General features: G+C 46.7%; 4 protein-coding genes and 1 long non-coding RNA gene across 8 annotated transcripts; 2 read left to right on the plus strand and 3 right to left on the minus strand.

The window, feature by feature from the left end:
* Nucleotides 1-529: 529 nt before the first annotated feature.
* On the minus strand, nucleotides 530-5321 carry akirin1 (akirin 1). The gene is made up of 5 exons (XM_052066002.1): nucleotides 4853-5321; nucleotides 1702-1848; nucleotides 1393-1521; nucleotides 1154-1225; nucleotides 530-1077 (listed from the first exon to the last, which is right to left on the minus strand). The coding sequence occupies exons 1-5, from the start codon at nucleotides 5058-5060 to the stop codon at nucleotides 1067-1069; spliced, it is 567 nt and encodes a 188-aa protein (XP_051921962.1). The 5' UTR covers nucleotides 5061-5321; the 3' UTR covers nucleotides 530-1066.
* Nucleotides 5322-5365: 44 nt separating this feature from the next.
* Nucleotides 5366-5692, plus strand: LOC127601044 (uncharacterized). The gene is made up of 2 exons (XR_007962470.1): nucleotides 5366-5497; nucleotides 5566-5692. It is a non-coding gene; the product is annotated as an uncharacterized LOC127601044 (long non-coding RNA).
* Nucleotides 5693-7209: 1517 nt separating this feature from the next.
* pnrc2 (proline-rich nuclear receptor coactivator 2) lies at nucleotides 7210-12327 on the plus strand. Its single transcript, XM_052066005.1, has 4 exons — nucleotides 7210-7764; nucleotides 7936-8643; nucleotides 8920-9201; nucleotides 9954-12327. Exon 4 carries the CDS (start codon nucleotides 9976-9978, stop codon nucleotides 10453-10455), a length of 480 nt encoding a protein of 159 aa, XP_051921965.1. The 5' UTR covers nucleotides 7210-7764; nucleotides 7936-8643; nucleotides 8920-9201; nucleotides 9954-9975; the 3' UTR covers nucleotides 10456-12327.
* A 1052-nt stretch (nucleotides 12328-13379) lies between these two features.
* srsf10a (serine and arginine rich splicing factor 10a) lies at nucleotides 13380-17118 on the minus strand. 4 transcript variants are annotated; one of them, XM_052066009.1, is made up of 6 exons: nucleotides 16887-17117; nucleotides 15366-15433; nucleotides 14748-15240; nucleotides 14478-14640; nucleotides 14318-14368; nucleotides 13380-13934 (listed from the first exon to the last, which is right to left on the minus strand). In XM_052066009.1, the coding sequence occupies exons 4-6, from the start codon at nucleotides 14627-14629 to the stop codon at nucleotides 13658-13660; spliced, it is 480 nt and encodes a 159-aa protein (XP_051921969.1). In that variant the 5' UTR covers nucleotides 14630-14640; nucleotides 14748-15240; nucleotides 15366-15433; nucleotides 16887-17117; the 3' UTR covers nucleotides 13380-13657. The 4 variants fall into 4 exon arrangements, with proteins under 4 accessions (XP_051921969.1, XP_051921970.1, XP_051921967.1 ...); XM_052066010.1 differs by lacking the exon at nucleotides 15366-15433 and having other exon boundaries at nucleotides 14748-14843; nucleotides 16887-17118; XM_052066007.1 differs by having other exon boundaries at nucleotides 14748-15433.
* Nucleotides 17119-17200: 82 nt separating this feature from the next.
* Nucleotides 17201-18298, minus strand: fabp10a (fatty acid binding protein 10a, liver basic). Its single transcript, XM_052066013.1, has 4 exons — nucleotides 18149-18298; nucleotides 17869-18041; nucleotides 17379-17468; nucleotides 17201-17295 (listed from the first exon to the last, which is right to left on the minus strand). The coding sequence occupies exons 1-4, from the start codon at nucleotides 18213-18215 to the stop codon at nucleotides 17245-17247; spliced, it is 381 nt and encodes a 126-aa protein (XP_051921973.1). The 5' UTR covers nucleotides 18216-18298; the 3' UTR covers nucleotides 17201-17244.
* Between the last annotated feature and the right edge of the window lie 364 nt (nucleotides 18299-18662).

Raw genomic sequence — 18662 nt, forward strand, 5'->3', positions numbered from 1 at the left:
TTTTTCTTGTCACATTTATTCCCCGTCACCCAAAACATTATTTCAACAGCGACCATGAGTGTAAAATGTAAACCTTTTACAGTATTTCTGTGTTAATCTAATCTTAATGTTTACATTCACAAACAGCACAAAATGAGTGATTAAATATTCAGTAATTTTGGAAACGACCCTACTCTGATATTCTTTAAATAAGTTTGTAACCCGTTAAAATTAACTTTAAAAAATTGTTTATACATCGTTTCTGTCAACTGCAAACTGATTTATTCTAACCAGTATTAAAATAAATTAAATAAAACACTGCTTTTCCAGAAATGCACATTTAAAAATATTTTCAGCAAATTCATTTTCTACGACTATAACCTACCGTACATCAATCATATGGTTGTTCAAGTTTGCCATTCTTTTTTTTCCTCCTTGCTTTACAACCACCACCAATGGCAACCTTTGGCTAAATGCTAGTAAACCGAATCCACTGAGAGAAACATACCATTTAAAAGAATTTGAAGTAAAGAAAGAATCTCTCTGGGGGTTGTAAATCACAGAACTTTGATTTCTTTATTTTTTTTTTCAAAAGGGAGATGAGGGGATGGCGAGGGGGGGAAAGCACATTCTCTTGTTGGAGGAGAGACGGGGCGAACGAGGAGTGACGACATGAGGTGTTAAATACAGCTGCTCACTTCAATGAGCTTCTATCACATGAGCCAAGAAAAAGAAGAAGCGGCAGAAACTTTGTAGTCTACAGCGCCAGGCCAGAGATCGGACACAGCTTCAGTCCACGTTTTCAGTTAGAAAGAGACAGCGAGAACACGAGACGACAAACTAAAAACGTAAAATAAAGACAAAAAACAGGAGGGGACGGGGGGCAGCAACAGGACAAAGGTCGGTCGTCTCTCAAGATGTATTCTCGAGTTTTGGCCAGTAGCAACTGTTTTGGAAAAAAGCGGTTAAATCATGGCACTGTGAGTGTGTGTTGGGGGGGCGGGGAGACAACTCAAGTGGTAGAAGGCCTTCGAAGGGCAGCCATCTTGTGTGTGAGGGAAGAAAGTGGGAACTTGTTTTGGTGCGTTCAGGAGACATCTGAAAAATAGCAAAGGACGGTAAGTAGGACTCCTTAAAGACCAGTTTCAACAAATGAATACGGCGGCGTGCTTACAACTAGCAGGCCGGGCGCCGTATCTTCGCATGATCTGATCTTGTGTGAATTTCACAAAGGACTCGTATTGTTCTGTGGAGAAAGTCCAAAGGCCAAAGGGGTGAATCTCAATTGACCAATCAATCGCTGGACTTCTGTCTTGAGTGCCATGTGGTCCCCCACAAAAACACCAGTACTTTTTTTTCCCTTCCAAACACTGTGAAAAGTGTATCAAGCGAGAATCTCATCGTCATGGTTACCTGAGAGTTTTGTGTTGAGGATCTGTTCATACTCCTCACGGATCTTCTCCTCGTGGTCTTTGAGCAAGCGCTCGCACAGGTAGCTCACCTGCTTTAGCGTGAATGAGGGCTGGTCCCGTCTGGAGGCGCCTGACAAAACGAAACCAAAAAAAATTAGAAAAATTGACATTTTTCCTTCCACAAAGTCTCACTGCAATTGTAAAACACGACAAAATGCAAGCATTCTGTAATTGTGAGGCAAAATTAATAAGGAGAGGCTTTCTGTCGGATCCCTGCGGCGGGGGCCCCCGGCCGGCCGTGTTCACCTACCCGGTGGGGAGCTGGGGGCGTGCAGGGATGAAGAAGGGCTGGAGACGTCGGAAGGTCCGCAGGCGTCCGTCTGGCTGAAGGCTCCCTCCAGCTGCCGCCTCCTCTGGATCCTGCTGTACTCCTGGCGCAGGTTTTGGAAGATCTGCTCTGTAGAACGCCGAGCAAAAACAATGAACGTGACCGATGAGGACTTGGAGCATTCAGTCATCGTCATCTCATCAAGAGTGCAACAGCGCCGCTGAGTCACTCAAATCATTCGATGCAAATGTGTTCCCGCTGTGAAGACGGAGTGAGAACGCTTCCAAAATGGGGGCCGGGATGCGTCGCTCAAGCGCTAAGCTAACGTCGCCCTTTAAAAAGGTTCAACGTTCTCCTCACCAGTTGGAAAAACAAATGGGGTCTGCTGATCTGTGCCTGGAAAAGTCGCCATTTCCAATTTTAATGGCTCTGCGTGTGTTAAAAAACAAAGGATCCCTGTGATGTTTACATTTTGCTGGATGTCTTGTTTTATTTGGGGAATTTGTACAGTTTTTTAAATAAAAGATTTTGCCTGTAGATATTTGTCATTTTCAAGGATCTCATCAAAACCATTTTCTGCATTTTGGAGAGCTGCTGTGATATTTTTTTTCCCTCTCCCGTTTTGTACAATTTCAACGTACTTTTTTAAGCTTAATTTGGTGGCTTGTTTGCGCAATGTGTTTTTAGCAATTTTGCAGGGTCTCTGTAATGTTTACATCTTTTGCGCAGTCTCCATTTTGTCTGAAAATTTCCCCCTACAATTTTTCAGTACCTCTGTGAAAAACATTCAACTTTGCATCGATTCTGTAAAATCAGAAATGAATGTTTCTCTCGAATTATTTCGTTTCGCGGAATCACTGGGGAAGAGCGTTTTGGCTCTGAGGGATTTTGGCGTAAAAACAAACCTTGCGCCAGTTCGGTGGAACAGTCCCATCAATTTGGCACCATGTGAACCTCCATTTTACATGCTAAGGGACACCTGTATGAAACTCAACTTTGCAGGATTGTTGACTGGTGCAACGTCTACCGCAAGCGGTCGCGTGACTGGCTACTATTGTTGGGGGAAGCAAGAGAAGGAGAGAGCGAGAGAAAAAGATGTGCCCGTGAACGTTGGGACTGCATCCTCATCAGTCGCGCTGACTCGACTCTGGGGTGTTGCTCAGAAACAATGTGTAGGCTGAACAGTCCATCGCAGACACTTCCTGCCGGCTGGGAGTTGGGGCGGGGGACGGGGGACGGCTGGCCAAAGGGCCTCAGACGCTGACCAAACAATGAAGCAGACATGAGATCCAGCACATAGATTGGACAAGGGCGTATGGGCAGAACTGTGAGAATATCCAGAGAGAGACCGTGTGTGGGTGTGGGCGCACGAAAAAAAAAAAAAAAATTGTGGGGCACTGAAAGATAACGATGGCTCAGCTCAAGTTACAGCAGATCAACAAAAAGTGATCGTTTGCTTCAAAGGCTGCACTGGTTTGGTTCCGATCCTGAATTTGCTGTGCCTTGCATTTCCATGAACGGAGAATTCAGCCGTACAGAAGCAGGCAAGTGAACTGCAACGACACCTCATGTGGGCGGAGCATACGGTCGGTTAGCCTTTCCTAAAAAACATTTAGGAAAGGCAATGTAACGTCACACAAAAACATACCCCATCCAGGTATACCAACCTTGATGACTTTTTGTTCACGTTTAGGCCCTCAATGAAAAATTATTTTTTAAAAATATAGTTATAAATACCTGGTTCTCGCAATTCTTGGTGCGTTGGCCATTCTGACTACAGCTGGCATTTTAACAATCTGTCCTTCCAAGGAAAGCTTGCCACATTGTCACTCAATGGCCCTTACCGAACAAAATTCAACAGAAAGACAGCCATTTAGGGTGAACCAGTCGGGCATTGGTCTAAATAATCATTCGAAAGCAAGGTTTCCCCAACCCGAAATGAGCAATTCGCACATTTGACGCGAGCAAAATGTCACAGCACGACATCCTCCTATAAAATAAAATAAAACGAGAAGCAGCGCAGTAAAACAGGCCAAAACCCAGATTTGAAGAATGACAAGACTCATTGGATTTGAGTGTCGAAATTAATTGAGTCAAGATTTCAACATTTCTGCTCAGAGCCATTCTGCTTTCTACACGGCGCACCGCCACCGTTCAAGACAGCTGGACGATGCCAAATTACAAAGCTTTTTCATCCGTGCCAGTGGTGTCTAAACTCGGTCCTCAGGGGTTTTTGATGCATTCCTCCTGCAACAGATTCAGATCTCCAGATTCCTCCAGATTCAAATTATCGGGATCGTTTTCAGGCTTATCACAGCTTTCTGGTGAGCTGATCATTTGAATCCGGAGTGTACCGGGGGGAGGGAGGCGGGGTAGACGCATCAAAAACTGGCAAGACAACAAGTAGCCCTTGAGGACCGGAGCTGAACATGGCTGACGTAGACCACCGGCCACGGGTGGAGCGGGGCGTCAAAAGAGGGTCGACCATTTCAAGGATGTGCTTGGGAGAAGAAGGGTTCCTTCTGTTGCCGTTTCCAGCTTTAATTCCTCCTTCCAAATCTCCGCTTATTGAGGAGCAGGGTGAGGCAAAGGCATCAAGGAAATGAACAATGCCCTCCCACCCTCAGGAGGAAAGGAATAATGAACAACCCCACCACTACCGCCACCACCACCACCACCTCAATCCAAGTTGATGGAGCCATCTTCAAATGTTGCAATCCTTGTTAGCCGGCTCTCACTTGCCGAACCTTTAATTGGCGTTTTGCAACATCTTATATGACGACACATAAGCGAAAACAAACGGAAGGAAGATTGTCCACATTAATAAGTGCAATGTTCTACTTCGAACGAAGCATCTGAGGGGAACAAAACGATTTCGAGTTCACGGTCACGCATTTGACGGTGAGGACCGTTCGTGAGGCTTTGAAATGGGCACATGACGGAATACGGCTCAGGACTCCACAATAACTCAACGACGACATTCCCTCGCGGATGTTAGCCTAGCAAGCTAAGCGTTAGCTTCCAACCCCGATTCAAGCTAACAACTCCACCCGAATCCCCTCCTCCCCGTGACACCCACCCCCAAAACACATAGACACACACACACAAAGCAATCAGGTCGCATCGAGGGTACCTGGCGTGAGTCTGTTGTCGCCTGCGATGCTTTGCGGCGACATGGAGTGCGTCGGGCCGTCGACAGCGGCGCGGAGGTTGTTGCATCTTTGTGGGGACGGAGTGCCGGGAGTTCCCGGCAGGGGGTTGCACCGTCTCCGCTTAGGAGACTGGGGACTAAGGAGGGCCTCGAACTCAATCGAGCGCTTCAGTGTCGCCCCGCAGGCCATGTTCGGCGAAAAAAAAGGCCTTGTCAAACTAATAGAAATAAAATTCAGTCCGTGTTAATGCCGGTGCCGGGCGTCCGTCTTGCTTCCCACAACAGCGGCCTTTTTTTCTTTTTCTTTTTCTTTTCGTCAGCGAGCCAAGAGCCGAGTGAGTCTGCTTGAATTTTTCAAACGTCACAATGGCGGAACGTACCAATGAGCAAAGGAGAGCGGGGGGAGGGTTACCCTATGGTTGCAACCTCTTCTTTGCTGTCCTTTCTGATTCACCGATAAATTTGATTCACACATTTTCTTAGTCCTTTCCCTTAACACATTGTTATTTTTCCCTGAACTCAACTTTTCACGACGTTCTTTTACAGAGCCCCCCCCCACGCCGACTGGCGTAATGGTTTGAGTTGAACTCCTTACCGAAGTCATTGGCTGAAGGTGGAGGTGTGCAGGTAAGTGGCATCAAATGTAAACTAATCGTCAAATCAATTTGGGGTATTAATCTTTGGGTATTTTTTAGGACTGAACCTGGAATGGACTGTTTCAAATGGGGAAAAGAAGTTCTTGTGGAAAATGGCTCGCTCGTATTGTGTTTGAAAATAGACGTTTCACGAGCACGGCAATAAAATATGAAAAGTAAGAAGTAATCACGTTGCAGAACAGCCACATGTCAAGCTTCATCGGCGCCAACCAGCGCAACCTTTTCCACTCAGCGCAGCAATTAAGGGTGGACGCTTCTTTCTGAGGGAGCGAGGGGGGACAACAACAATAATGATCATAAAATATCATTACGTGTCCTCTCTGTCAATGTTGAACTTAGACCTGAGAGGGAACATTGACATTTTTCAGGCAAAATGGAAAATCATTTAGAACTCAAAGCAACAAACAACATAAAATCATGATCACGCTGAACACATGGCGGCTATGAAGAAAATGATATATCCATCCCCCAGCGCCTTCAAGAATGTTTCCAAATCATGATCTAAGATGCAAAGTAAATGTGTCGTGAGCCTTCTCAATGAAACATTTGGACCGGGGTAGAGGAGGAAGGCGTTCTCACACCCATTTAGTTCAGGGACAAGAGGCAAGTGGGAAGTAGCTGCCCCGCTCTCGAGACAAACATTTGTTCCACAGACAAATACAGTGCAGCTCAGCCTGTGGCTAATCAACATCATTCTTCGCATTACGCTTTTGGGCGGAATTTGAAATCTGTCCACTCATTCCCCATGAAACCAGCACAGCAACTAAATGAAGACTGCACAGTGATGCAAACAAAGGCCAGCGTTTAAACAGCCTCTCCCAGCTTCTTCAAACTCAAACAAATGCCACTGCTGTTTTTGGAACATGGAATGACACCGTTGGGGCTTTTCCACTATTCAACTCTTAATCTTGTCCTTTGCTAAAAAAAAAAAACAAGTTTCACCCTCATATTTTATGTTTGTTGATCTGAGAATTTACGGCCATAACTTTTTTTTTTTCATTTCAAATGTCATGAAATGGGTTCCTGTTCACACAAAAGAAAAACATGTTTGCTTTGCATTTTGTTCCCTTACTGAAACAAATGCAAACTCAACCATGACCTTTAAACAGAGATACCGACCGAGTAAACCCTTTCTGTTGTTGTTCTGAGTGACAGACGGACCAGTTTTTGTTTTTCATCACTTGTCCTTGAGGACCTCTGTCTGAGCATGCTACAAAATCACAACGCGTTCAAACAGTTTCTACGCCTCTCCAACAATGGAACACATGCAGTCAACAAGACGTCACACAGCGAGGCCCTCGAGTGAACTTGCGAGGGAAAAGTTGGTACGTCTGTCATCTTTTTGCTTTATGAATTAAGTGACATGGTTGTGTGTGTGTGTTTGTACCCTCGGTGTCATGTTTACGTCGACATATATGGTGACGTGGCCTTGTGCTGGATCGACGCGACCTGCTGACCTACTTTCCTTCCATAGTTTGAGACTGTTGATTTGCCGACTCCGCCTCCCCCTGCCCCCAGCCTGACAGTGTGCTCAGTTGTTGTGCAACTTTTACAAATCCACTTACGCACTTCAGTGGAGTAAAGCCACTCATGGCTGACAGATCATGATCTTGTGACACGTCGATCGGTTTGTTTGTTTTCAGTGCAAAGATGCTCAAGGTCATGCGAGCCGTTGATGTACACAAGGGGGTACACATAACGTGGGCGTCCCAAACTGACGGCGGCAAGCTGTTAGGAAGCTGTCGTTATTGTTCTGATGACTGAGTAGATTCGCGTGGCCGGAGTGTGAGGCAGTTACACTTCCTGTCCCATACCAACATACCATTTATAGCCAACTGAAAAACAGTTTCCTTTGCTTACGTGCGATTCTCTGTGTACTCCGGCTTCCTCCCACAGTCTAAAACAATGCAAGTTCAGTTTACCGGAGACTATAAATTGTCCATTGGCATAGTTGTAAACGAAATACCTTTGAGAAAATGGGAGTCTCGTTTGTTAAGTCCACAGGTCCATTTTATGTCTAGATTGAGGTCATGCGTTTGTTGGTACAGTAAATATGACATTCCAGTCTATTCTAACTAATTGTTAATACCTCTTTGTGCGAAACCTGACTCGTGTACTGCTCAAAACATTTAAGTTGAATCAAGTCACCTGAAAAGGGTTGCTAACAACACCATCGGTCACGCCACCTTGCATAAAATGAGATATTTTAATGATGAACTGTATGTTCTATTTTCACTGGTAATGAAACCACACACACACACACAATGTATACATATTTAATAACAATTGATGTTGACATTTCGTATCAATTAGCTACTTATTACACACTTTTTTTATAGCGGGAGAGTGCTTCGGACATTCCAACGTCATGTAGAAGAAGGAAAGGCATTTTAAGAGATGAGAATGCAGTTGGACTTGTATCCAAAAAGTCATAAACATTTTGGTGAGTTGAGGGGGTGGGCGTGAAGGGTTTTATTCCGAGCCTGTTGCTGCTGTTTCGACACAAAAGGGAACAAACAAGCTTCCGAGATACTCAAACGCCTTGTCTCCTCAAATAGTTGTGTTGAACAAAACGTGGCCGATTTCGACAAAGGATCGACATTACATAAGGTTTAATCCGATGTTTATCGTGTCCTTTCCGTGCTGCTTGTATAATCCCGTTGCGTTACCGAACAAACATTTCGGAGAGCGAAACAGCTTTGTACATTCGACGTGTAGTGTGTTGTTCGTGTTTTTTGCCTTCTCTATGAGGAAATTGCGGAAAGCACAAAGGGGAAGACAAGTCAGTCACTGACGTCACTCATCTGGCAACAAGAGTGAACGCGTCCGTCTCTCTCGTCGCTGATTGGCCGGGGCCCATCAAGCTCGCGATGTGATTGGTCGCGGACGGCCTGCCATCAGCAACAGGGACGAGCCGAGGGCGACATTTTGTAGCAAATCAGACGCAGACGGAAAAGAAGACGAGAGAGAAAGGAGGCGATAGCTTCTCGGAGTTTGTTTTCCCATCAACTAGGGTGACCACCAACCAAATTTGTGGGGAATACGAAAGAGGGATATCTGTTTCGCCGAAACAACGAACCGGACGAAAGGCTTCGACGATCGAGCCTGTAGAAGTCGGTGAGAGACTTATTTGTTTTCCTCACAATCTCCGTTTCAGAGCCGAAGCGTCGTTGTTTTTGTTCCCCGTCTAAGTACGTCGCTCGACAACAGAAAGGGCGAACTGAACGATTATATCGCTTTACTGCTCGATTAATTAACACGTCGTAACATACTCGGCAGAAAGTAATGCCCGGTATGAAATGGGCATTTAACGACGTCACAACGTGAAGTGTACGTCGAAATGGCCAATTGTGAAACGTATTGTCTAACGGTAATGATTGTCGTTCATTTGAGGTCCCGCGGCTTCGTGGTGAATCGTGTGCGCCGAGGTGAATTCATGTTCAGCTCGACTCCGCGACCAAGCGACGCCCATTGGCACTCGACGACCGCCAGCCCGGCAGACTCGACGGGACCAAGACCCCTCGGTAGCAGCAGTCGTCGACCCGACGGCGACGACATCATTGGTGTCGACTGTTGTTCTCGGAGACGGAGGACGCTGTCAAAAAAAGGCGCAAGGCAGACGAAAAGGACGAAGAAGAGGAATCTCTTCCTGGCCGACTTGGTGGCAACAAAGAGGTGCGTGCCTGCTGCTTGTTTTCGTCGCTGATGGGGGAGGGGCGGCGGGCGCTGCTTGCGCTTCCGCACGTAGGCGAAGGACGGGCACATTTGTTACGCAATTATAAAAAGTACGTCCCTTTAAAAACCGACGAAATGGTAATGACTACTTTTTATTCAAAATCTGTTTTTAGATCAACTCGTTGCCGGCAAACATAGATGTTTTTTGGGCGGCGGGGGTGTCTCGAAATCACACTGAATTGTGAATTTTCCCGTGACGAGTTTCTTGTACGCAGGGCAAGATCTTCACAATCAAATGCCACTAGCTGCTGGCGCCTTTGTTTACGCGACGTTGACCTAAAAAAAAAACGGGGAGGCCATAATGTCAAAAGAGAACAAAAAATGCGACAACCAGCAGCTACACAAACGAATAACACACACCAGGCTCTCCCTGGCTGGCACCTCGTGCTCAAAGGGAAATGAGCAGACTTCTTGTAATGTGCCGATGCAATCAAGCATTTTAGGTCTTGCCGATTTGTTCAACTCAGGTGAGTGTATAAAGATGTGCGATACTGCTCAAGTTAGCAAGATAGCCCCGCTGTGAAGCCGACTTGTTGACCACCGTGCCGTCCACGACAGCTACTAACCATTTGCCTGGTCATCATCAACCAACCCAAAGATGTCAAAATCACAAGGCAGTTTGAGTTACTTTCGAATCAAAACTGAAATGATGAAGTGGAATAAAAGTAACGCGTCCGGACCTGCGTGCTTAGGTGACAATCAAAGTGAAGCATCATGGGAGGTGGAGGCGGAGAGCGGTGCGGCAACATTCCGGGCCCCCACCATGAGCGCCCCAAGAAGAAGAACCAGCAGCTGGGCCGCAGCAAGCAGAGGGGCCGCGACCAGAACGGCAACGTGACGTCGTCCGCGGGGCCCGGCGTCCTCCACCACCACCACCACCGCCGCCGCAACAACGACAAGGGCGACCTGGTGTACCAATGCTCCCCGGAGGCGCGGCAGGCCGAGGCGGCCGCTTCCATCGCCCGCCTGGCCGCCGCCTACCAGCACGACTGGGAGGGGGCAGTGTCCCACCTCAACACGCTGCTGAGCGCCCGGGGCAGCCCCGCCTATGCCGGGCCCAAGTTCAGCGAGCCGCCCTCGCCCAGCGTGCTGCCCAAGCCGCCCAGTCACTGGGTGGCCTTCCCAATGAGTGCCGGCGAGAGCAGGGAGATGATGACCTTCCAGCTCAAGAGCCTCTTAAAGGTGCCGGCCTGACGGGGCGAATGGCCGTGGTACACTTTTTAAAGAGCTTTTTTTTTCCCCCAAACCAAATCACACATTACAACTCTCTTGCCTTGCTGGCGACGACAAAGCGGAACCCCCCCCCCCTTTTTTTTGCGTCGGTTTTCGTTCTTTTTATTTTGGCTATCAAAGCAGATTGTGTGCACTTATTTTTCCATGTTAATTCCCGTCCACCTCTGTGGACATATACAGCCATTTTTCATTTTGATACTCAATAACGAGTTGCCGGCACGCGGTCCAATCTCCTTTTTTATGTAGCACATTTCAGAACGAGAGCCACCGCAGTGTTCTCGTTTCCAAACAGTGGGACACTCAACTGCGATTCTGCTGGGAAATCATGTGTACATTGTTTTTAATGCACGCAGGCCTTAGGCAGTCGACTCCTGTGTATCCTTCCTTATTTTCATTTTTTTTTTTTAAATTTTAATCGCGCTGTGCGCACATGCACTACAGAAGGCGGCTGCTGTAAGGCCTGGCTGGCACTCATGTTCACGCTGCCTCTCAAAGACAAAGTTTTTCCTCTGTCACTCTTGTTTGTTGTCCTCCTTTTTTGGAGGGAGCATCCCAAAGGGGGCGGCGCCCACTTGAGTCAAATATTAGACGCGACAGACGTTCAGTTAGTGTGACACTGTCAATGTCCCTCGTGAAGGGCAAAATGGCGGACAAGTCACGGCGTCGCTTGCGTTTGTCGGGTGTCCAAGTGGTCTTGTGCTTTGGCTGGGCCGTGCGTCAACCAAAGCTGTTACCTCTTCCCCACCCCGATGTTCCCCCGACTCGGTCTCATCTTGTAAGGCCCACTTGTGCCGCTAAGGCACGCGGAAGAGGACCCATTCATTGGGTCCTGTCTGCGGCACCATTTGGCATTGAAGAGAGAAGACCGCGGCGCCAATTTGTGACGTTACGTGAGCGGTGTGCGTTGTTTACGTTCCATCATGAGTTCATGAGCCCATTTTGCACTGCACTTGCTCCACATGTGTCATCGTTACAGGCTGCGTGCGATGTTTTTCCTTCTCGTAAGCTGTTTTTTTTTTTAATTTGTTGTTGCTTTCCCCCGTGCAGAACTGAATCTGCTTCATAGCCAGACTAGAGACGACAAAACCTCATTTGTTGATCATGTCTTTCAGGAGCCATGTAAATACGACTCATGACAACATGTATAAAATTCTTGTAGCATATTATACAGTTGCAAGCCAAGGGTTTGGAGGAGGCTTGCGGATGAAAAGTATTTTTAGTACTCATGATAACACTGAATGTACGAGGCGCATATGCCGTCTCAACTTTGCCGATGCTGAAGAATATTTTTGTTAAGAAAAAAAAGAAAACCATGCATTTACCAGTACGAGGGAGCCCTGCACTGAAGTCCTTCCGGAGATCTTGCACACGTTTTGTTTCTTAAAAATGTTTTGTACGATGCAGTGTAGGGTGAAAGAGAAGAGTTGATAATTGGAACTGGGGAGATTTGCTCATGCGTGACGTTCACCTTTAGAACTCTGCGTTCAAGCCCCTTTTGAAAAACAATTTGAATCTTGTCCTATTTTTTTTTTCAGAAGCACCCACAACTCTCAGCTGTTCTTCCGCCAGCTGATTTTTTTTACAGTCGATTACTATGGTTATCCAGTTTAGTCACGCATTGCAGTCTCCCCATGCTAAATTAGAAGTCGTCTTGTCATTAATTGGATTTGAATTTGTCCCCAGCGATTATGTCATTGTATGTGAAGACGAAAATGCCCCGTTTAAAATTGTTAACAATTGGCTTGAAGAATCCGAGAAAAAAAAAGACTCTTGATTTGATGAGTTAGATTTGACAACAAATAAAAATAAAATCCCCCCCTTTACCCCCCCAAACCATTTGACTGCCTTGATTTCATTGTGTCTGTTGTCTTAACGCAATGGTTCTCTTACTTCCTGTCATGCCCCGCCCCCCAAGGAAAACATCTCGGTCCCCCGCCCCGCACGAATATAAATAGTATCATTTGTCTATAAAATTGTTATAAGTACACCTTTGCATAACACTGTATCCCTCATAACGTGTAAGAGAATTACACAATTTTAGACACAGTAAGCACATCGATCTTACCGCAGTCACTTGGAGGCCAAGCGCTCCATAGGCCTTGTCATATTTCCTCCCTGAGAATGTTCCCTGCGCAACCTCTGCCAATGAGCACGCCACTGCCCCCTAATGTAGTGGAGATGCAACTGCACGTTATTTTAGGACAGTAAAAAAAATCATGCATGTTCCCCGAGGTCAAGCGCCCCCCCCTCACTATTTGAAATACACTGTCTTAACGGGACAGAGGCAAATTCTCGAACGACCACAGGTAAGTCCAGCCACTGTACAATCGAGTAGCTCGTTTGTCGCAAGCCACTTTGTTGTCTTTCCTTGGGGGGCCGTTACCACACTGAAACCGAATAAACGTTTTGATCGTCACATCGTATTATTTATTACTTGGACACTTAAAAATGGATTCTACTATTGGAATCAGTCAACTGTAATAGTTTGAGTGTAAACAGGGTAACAAAATTATTGCAAAATCTCAACGTTATTTATTACACATGACAATGACATTTTAGAAAGGATCTCGCAAGTGCACACACAGAATTTGCTTTCGCGGGCCACAGAAAACGATGTGTCGGGCTGGATCCGGCCTCGAGTTTGGCACCTGTGCTCGAAGCAGTTGCCTCAGTGTTGTCATGAGGAACAATACAGGAGAACCCAAAAATGACAATAGTTTCTTCTTTTCAAATCTAAAAAAATGTGAGCATGTTATGCAGCTCAAACTTGCCTTTCCTGGCAAATTTTAAGTCACATTCAAGAAGGAACGTCCTGTCCCAATACTCAGCAGGAAGATAGTGACACTGCCGCCCTGGTGGTATTTTGATGGTACTGCTGGGATTTGCGATGTTGACCGAACTGCTATCAACTAATAAAACTGCCAGTGATGACCAACAAAACAAAGGGCCTCGTGAGATTTGCCGAAATGGAAATGACTTTGCTGCCCACAAAATGATTTGGACATGGGAGAGTCCAGTGTAGGTCCTGGGCCAGCCTATCCATCCATCGCATGGTGTTCTGGTAATCTACTTGGAAAAGTGTAAGACCTCATCAAAACATAAAACGCATATAAACAAAATGTGTTCCTAAAGACGGTAAAGTAGTGTTCAAGCGAACCGCTGCTCAGCGCCCCCCGGACTTGTACTCTGCCCAGGAGCGGGAACGTGATCGCGAACGGGACACGGAACGGGACGGGGAGCGCGACGGGGAGCGGCCAAATGAGCGCTTGTGGGAACCGGGAGCCAGGTGGAATTCCTCTTCCTGCGCGGCGGGGCTGTGCGTCCGAGATCGGCTCTTTCGGCCCTTGGGCCTGGGGCGGGAGGGCGAGCGGGACGCCGAGCGGTTCCTGGAGCCGGCCTCGCGCTGGGTCCTGTGGCGCTCGTGCTGGCCGCTTCTGCGCCTGATTAAAAAGACACACGACTCTTGCATTGGGACTGCTCAGCCTGACCTGTCAAACCTAATCATATGGCTTTTATCTTTCAAATGTGCTTGTATCGCGCCCACCAAATACAGAGATCCATTTGTCTTTTTTTTTGAGGGACGCGCCTTCATGTCCAAAGTTCCCTCGAGCAATTGTACCATGCTCAAGCTGATGACCTTTGCTGTTAAACACACTTTGGGTGGGTGCGATGTCATGATTAACGAGGTTTCTAAATTTTGATTTGAGCACATTCGATACATTCAGATAGAGACCACGTTAAAGAACAATGTCATGTTTCCAGCAAGGAACTCCTGACGCACAAACGCAATGGATGCGTGGTTTCATCCGATCAAAGAACGTACCCATCGTTTTCGCGGCTTCTGCTGCGTCGGTGTCGGCCGTAGGAGCGCGAGCTGGTGCGGGAAAGGAGAAACAACCGTCACCGGGGGGGGGGGGCGAAATGAAGAGCAAACGGTTTGAATGTGCGTCATCCACTTCAGCAGAAGAGCGCGAAGGACCTACTCCCTGGGGCTGTACGACCTCCGCGGCCGCCGGTCGTACGAGGGGCTGCGCGAACGGCGGCGCTCGTAGCTACGACTGCGGGATCGGCGGCGGCGGTCTTCGTCGTCGTAGCGCGAGAAACTGCGGGGGGAATGGCGCTCCTTGGACTTCATCTGGTTGGGAGCTTTCGGGGGGGGGGGGGGGACAACGGAACAGGATTAACGACATTGAAGTGGAGCCCGTCGAGTACTGCGCGGACTCGATGGCGAGCTAGCGATAAAAGGTTCTTACTCTTGCGGTCACCCTGGGCAAACTGGATCTCAATCTGGCGCCCGCACACCCACTTGTGGTCCAGGTTGTGGAGGGCGTCTTCGGCATCGCGGACATCTTCAAACGTGCCAACGCGGTTAAGGTTTTGATTGTCGGACACAAGACAGCAGACGTACGCGCAGACGAGCCAAACAAATGGACTCGTCTTTCCAAGTTTTCATTTGTACACATTCGCTTGGAGATCAGTGCTGGCACACCATTAATATAATCGAGCACAAAACGCAAGACCCCGAAGGGTCTTGCGATTGACGACTGTGTGGACAAGACAGATAAATATATGGTGATCAGATTTGAAGAGGATACATAAAGGGAAAAAAAAATCTTGTCTTCTTTACCTTTTAACTTTGAACTTGAGCTTGCTCTTTATTGCCTTGGCGGAGGAGCGCTTGTCTTTGCCCAATAAACACTTTTCGCCCGCTTTTCCTCGCTTTGGCCCATAAAATGGAGGCGCTCCCTTTGGCAGACAAAATGGCCGCTCTGTCTTTCTCTTGCACGCGCCCCTCTTTGCATCTTGATGCTTTTGCTGTGTGAGTTTTTTCTTTTTTTTTTTCTAAAGCGCTTGATCTTTGGCTACTCTACCTGGTAACTTTTCTGTGTGTAGCGGTAGTGGGGGAGGGCGGGCTCTCCAGAACTGTATCTTTACCATTCTGAGGTAACAACAGAAGAGATAGTAGTTACAAATGGGACACAAAAAGGAGAAGAAAAAGAAAGGATATTGAATGTAAGCAAATCCTCTTGGCCGCCGCGTATAGAAGTCAAGTGGAATGTAGACGTCTACAATAGGCCCGTAACGACCAAACTCACGCCGCAAATCTTCTGGCCTAAAGTGTCGTGAAATAATGAAATGAGCACATTTTGATCTTTTTTTTTTTTTAAACACGAGTCCACCCGAGATAGCGCTCACTATGTGAACGTGCACAAGCGGTCCGACTGTACACAGTGGGAGTTATTTTGGTTCATTGTTTGGATAAAAACTTCAAATGAAGAAAAACATGCAATAAGAAACAAAAAATCTCACAGGCCCAGAGCCGAATAAAAGCTGATGACAAAAAGCTGCAAATTACCGCATTTCGGAATATTTTCTCGCTCCCAAAAACACACGGTTCAAGTTCAAAGAAATATTCCTGGGATGTCATTTTTATTAATTCGGGTCTGTTCTGTAGATAAACGTATAATTTGCCCCACCGGAGGTTAAGAACAGACATTAAGCTTGACAAGAATTAATAAACTGTCCTCCATGTCCAGAACGCAGCAGTTTGCACGAGTCTCAATAAACAGTCAAGAACAATCTTGTCAATAAGAACCAAGTAATTATATATATATTTAAAATGATCATCTTCGCATATGAATTGTGATACCACGTATCAAATAGAATTCATTTGCATTGTAATCTGCATTTTATGCAGATTACAATCAATAACATGAAACATGATTGAGTACATTTTGGAGGTTATTTGAGTGGCTTAAAGCAGCTTTCCACTTTTGAAGTATGTAAACAATAACGCAGTTAAGTTCTGAATTTGTTTAAATGGTTACATTTGTAGTTTTGTAAGTCGTAATAAATAAACATATGCGTTAAATAAATAAACGTCTAAAAAAACGACACAAACGCTTCGGGCGACATTCCAGTTTAATCAAGATGGCGGCGACTGAGTTTGAAAGATTACGTCACGCAGCACCCGGATGTTCAACTTCCCCAACATCTCCATCGGCCACCGTTTGTATTTTTTGCCTGGTGACGGCGTTCATTTTTTTTTTTTTTGCTTGCTGTGCTGGTGTTACTGACAGTTTTGTAGTGTAACGTTACCTATTTTAAACGTTTCAGCTCCACTGCAAGGCTAAAATAGCAACTCGTTGTTCGCGTAACGGACGTTACTAAATTACCTTCTAAATAAAACAATGGCGTATTTTTTTCTCTCCTCGAACCACCAATTCATCTGCAAAGCAGCCGACATTTGCTCGGAACGTCAAGCACGTTACTAGGATCAGGCTGTCAACGTCCAGCAACGACGTCGGTGACTCTGTTTTTGTTTTTGTTTAGTTTTTTTTGGAGAGGTTGGGCTATAGGTAACTAGCATAGGGTTAGCTGTGCGGACTTACCTGGACTCCTCCGAGATATTCCGGACAAAGAGAGAGGAGTTTGGGGGTCGCAGATACCTCGCCATTTGTGACGACGAGTTGCTAGCTAGCCGCAGGGGTGTGTATGTTTGTTTTAAACAGCCCCAGTTAATTCAGGCGAAGCCCGACCGTCGGCTCGAACAGTAAAGGCTCGGAAGGTATGGCGTGACCACAATGCGCATGCTCGTCCTCTTCGGCGCAGTTTGTGCGCATGCTCAGTCGCGGTCAAGTGTGATGCGTTCAAGGGTTCGTCATTTAAAAAACGAAAGATGAAACCAACGAAGACCGACACCGTGTTCGATTTAAATAGAAATTTATTTCAAAATTCGCCTTCCAATTTTCACATTTTCTTGCTCTTCCTGACGAGAGTTACGGCGCCCATGCTCAAGGTCTGAAACGAGAGAAAATAGAAAAATATAACGATGGAGATGTACAACACGGCACATCTAACTACGTGTTGCGAGTGATGGTTACTTCGATCATTTCGCCTCCTTTGATCTCTTGGATGTGGCAGAACTTGCCGGTGTTGCAGACCAGCTTGCCGCCCTCCATCTTGACAACGCACTGGGGGGCGTCACAAAATATGCATAAAGTACTCCATATGTAAAATACAGTTGCACACCACTGAAAACTACGAGAGAACGAGAGGCGTGACTAGATTTTGTACTTGTTCCTACTTCCTTTGAACATGTCAACCGAGATGAACGGACACCTATTGATCATTTTTCTTTCTTCCAATGTATCTGTTCAAGAAAGTAATCCATACAAATTAAAATAGGATGGTGACATCTATAAATGATCACACTTCCATCTGATTTGCTCATAAAATGCCCCCTAACGCTTCCCCAAATATGTTCCATGCCTTTGCAATACTGCATGCGGAATCCAGCTACGTTTCATTGCATAACCCCCCCCCCCCCCCCCCAAAAAAAGCTTCTGGCTTTTTGTCAGAAGCGCGCTTCACCTTGAGCTTCTTGCCGTCCATGGTGGTGATGTCAGCCTCTTTGCCGATAGTAAAGGAATTGGTCACGGTCTTCCCGGGGGTCTTGGAGGTCACCACGAAGTCGCTGCCCTTCTGCGTGATCTCCGTCACCGGCTTGATGTCCTTGGCCATCTTGATGACATCATCTGGGAGTTCTGATGAGCAAAAGAGCAGCAGCAACAACAAGCCCACATCTTATTCATTGCCGTATGGAGACAGGACCGGTGCCCCCCCCCCCCCGTCCCAAGTTCTTTTGGCTCACCCATGGCCTTGAGAAAGGCCTCATAGTTCTCCTGGGCGTAAACCTGCCACGTGCCGTTGAAGTCCATGTTGACCAAAAGGAGGCTGAGACGGGCTTTGACGGGGGGGTGCTGAAGCTCAACCGTGTGGGGGAGAGTCTGCTCCAGCGCGATGGCTTTTATACTCCGCCGGCGAGGCGTTTAATTAGTAACCGCATCGGACGTTAGTTGAACAACCCCGAGTTCACTTGCTACTTTTGGGATCAAGAGGTTCGGATTCATGGAGCAGTGGGAAGTAACGACGTACAAATACGCGGGTTACTGTTCTCGGACAGTTATGTCAGGCGTCTGTATTTTTCTGATGTCGTATTTAGTTTTGCTCCGTCTTGCTCTGTATTTTCTACTCGTTGAGTCGGCAAATGTGGATCATTGCTTTAAAAAAAAGGGCATTTTTCTTCTTCCCTGAGTATGTGCAGATATAATGGACAGTAAAAATGCACTTTTGGACTCAAGTACATTTCTGTCTGTGCTTTTGAG

The sequence above is a fragment of the Hippocampus zosterae genome, chromosome 5, assembly GCF_025434085.1.
Source record: "Hippocampus zosterae strain Florida chromosome 5, ASM2543408v3, whole genome shotgun sequence".
Classification (NCBI taxonomy): Eukaryota; Metazoa; Chordata; class Actinopteri; order Syngnathiformes; family Syngnathidae; genus Hippocampus; species Hippocampus zosterae.

Bases quoted from the DNA above. Each gene is read 5' to 3' on its own strand.
- akirin1 (XM_052066002.1), bottom strand. From the start codon at position 5,060: ATGGCCTGCGGGGCGACACTGAAGCGCTCGATTGAGTTCGAGGCCCTC. The intron at 1,849-4,852 runs GTACCCTCGATG...GGCGTTCTACAG, and splicing joins CGACAACAGACTCACGCCAG to AGCAGATCTTCCAAAACCTG. The intron at 1,522-1,701 runs GTAGGTGAACAC...TCGTTTTGTCAG, and splicing joins CGCCCCCAGCTCCCCACCGG to GCGCCTCCAGACGGGACCAG.
- pnrc2 (XM_052066005.1), top strand. From the start codon at position 9,976: ATGGGAGGTGGAGGCGGAGAGCGGTGCGGCAACATTCCGGGCCCCCAC.
- srsf10a (XM_052066010.1), bottom strand. From the start codon at position 14,629: ATGAAGTCCAAGGAGCGCCATTCCCCCCGCAGTTTCTCGCGCTACGAC. The intron at 14,369-14,477 runs GTAGGTCCTTCG...TTCCCGCACCAG, and splicing joins AGGTCGTACAGCCCCAGGGA to CTCGCGCTCCTACGGCCGAC. The intron at 13,935-14,317 runs GTACGTTCTTTG...CTTTTTAATCAG, and splicing joins AGAAGCCGCGAAAACGATGG to GCGCAGAAGCGGCCAGCACG.
- fabp10a (XM_052066013.1), bottom strand. From the start codon at position 18,215: ATGGACTTCAACGGCACGTGGCAGGTTTACGCCCAGGAGAACTATGAG. The intron at 17,469-17,868 runs GTGAAGCGCGCT...GACGCCCCCCAG, and splicing joins TGGACGGCAAGAAGCTCAAG to TGCGTTGTCAAGATGGAGGG. The intron at 17,296-17,378 runs GTAACCATCACT...CTCTCGTTTCAG, and splicing joins AAGGAGGCGAAATGATCGAA to ACCTTGAGCATGGGCGCCGT.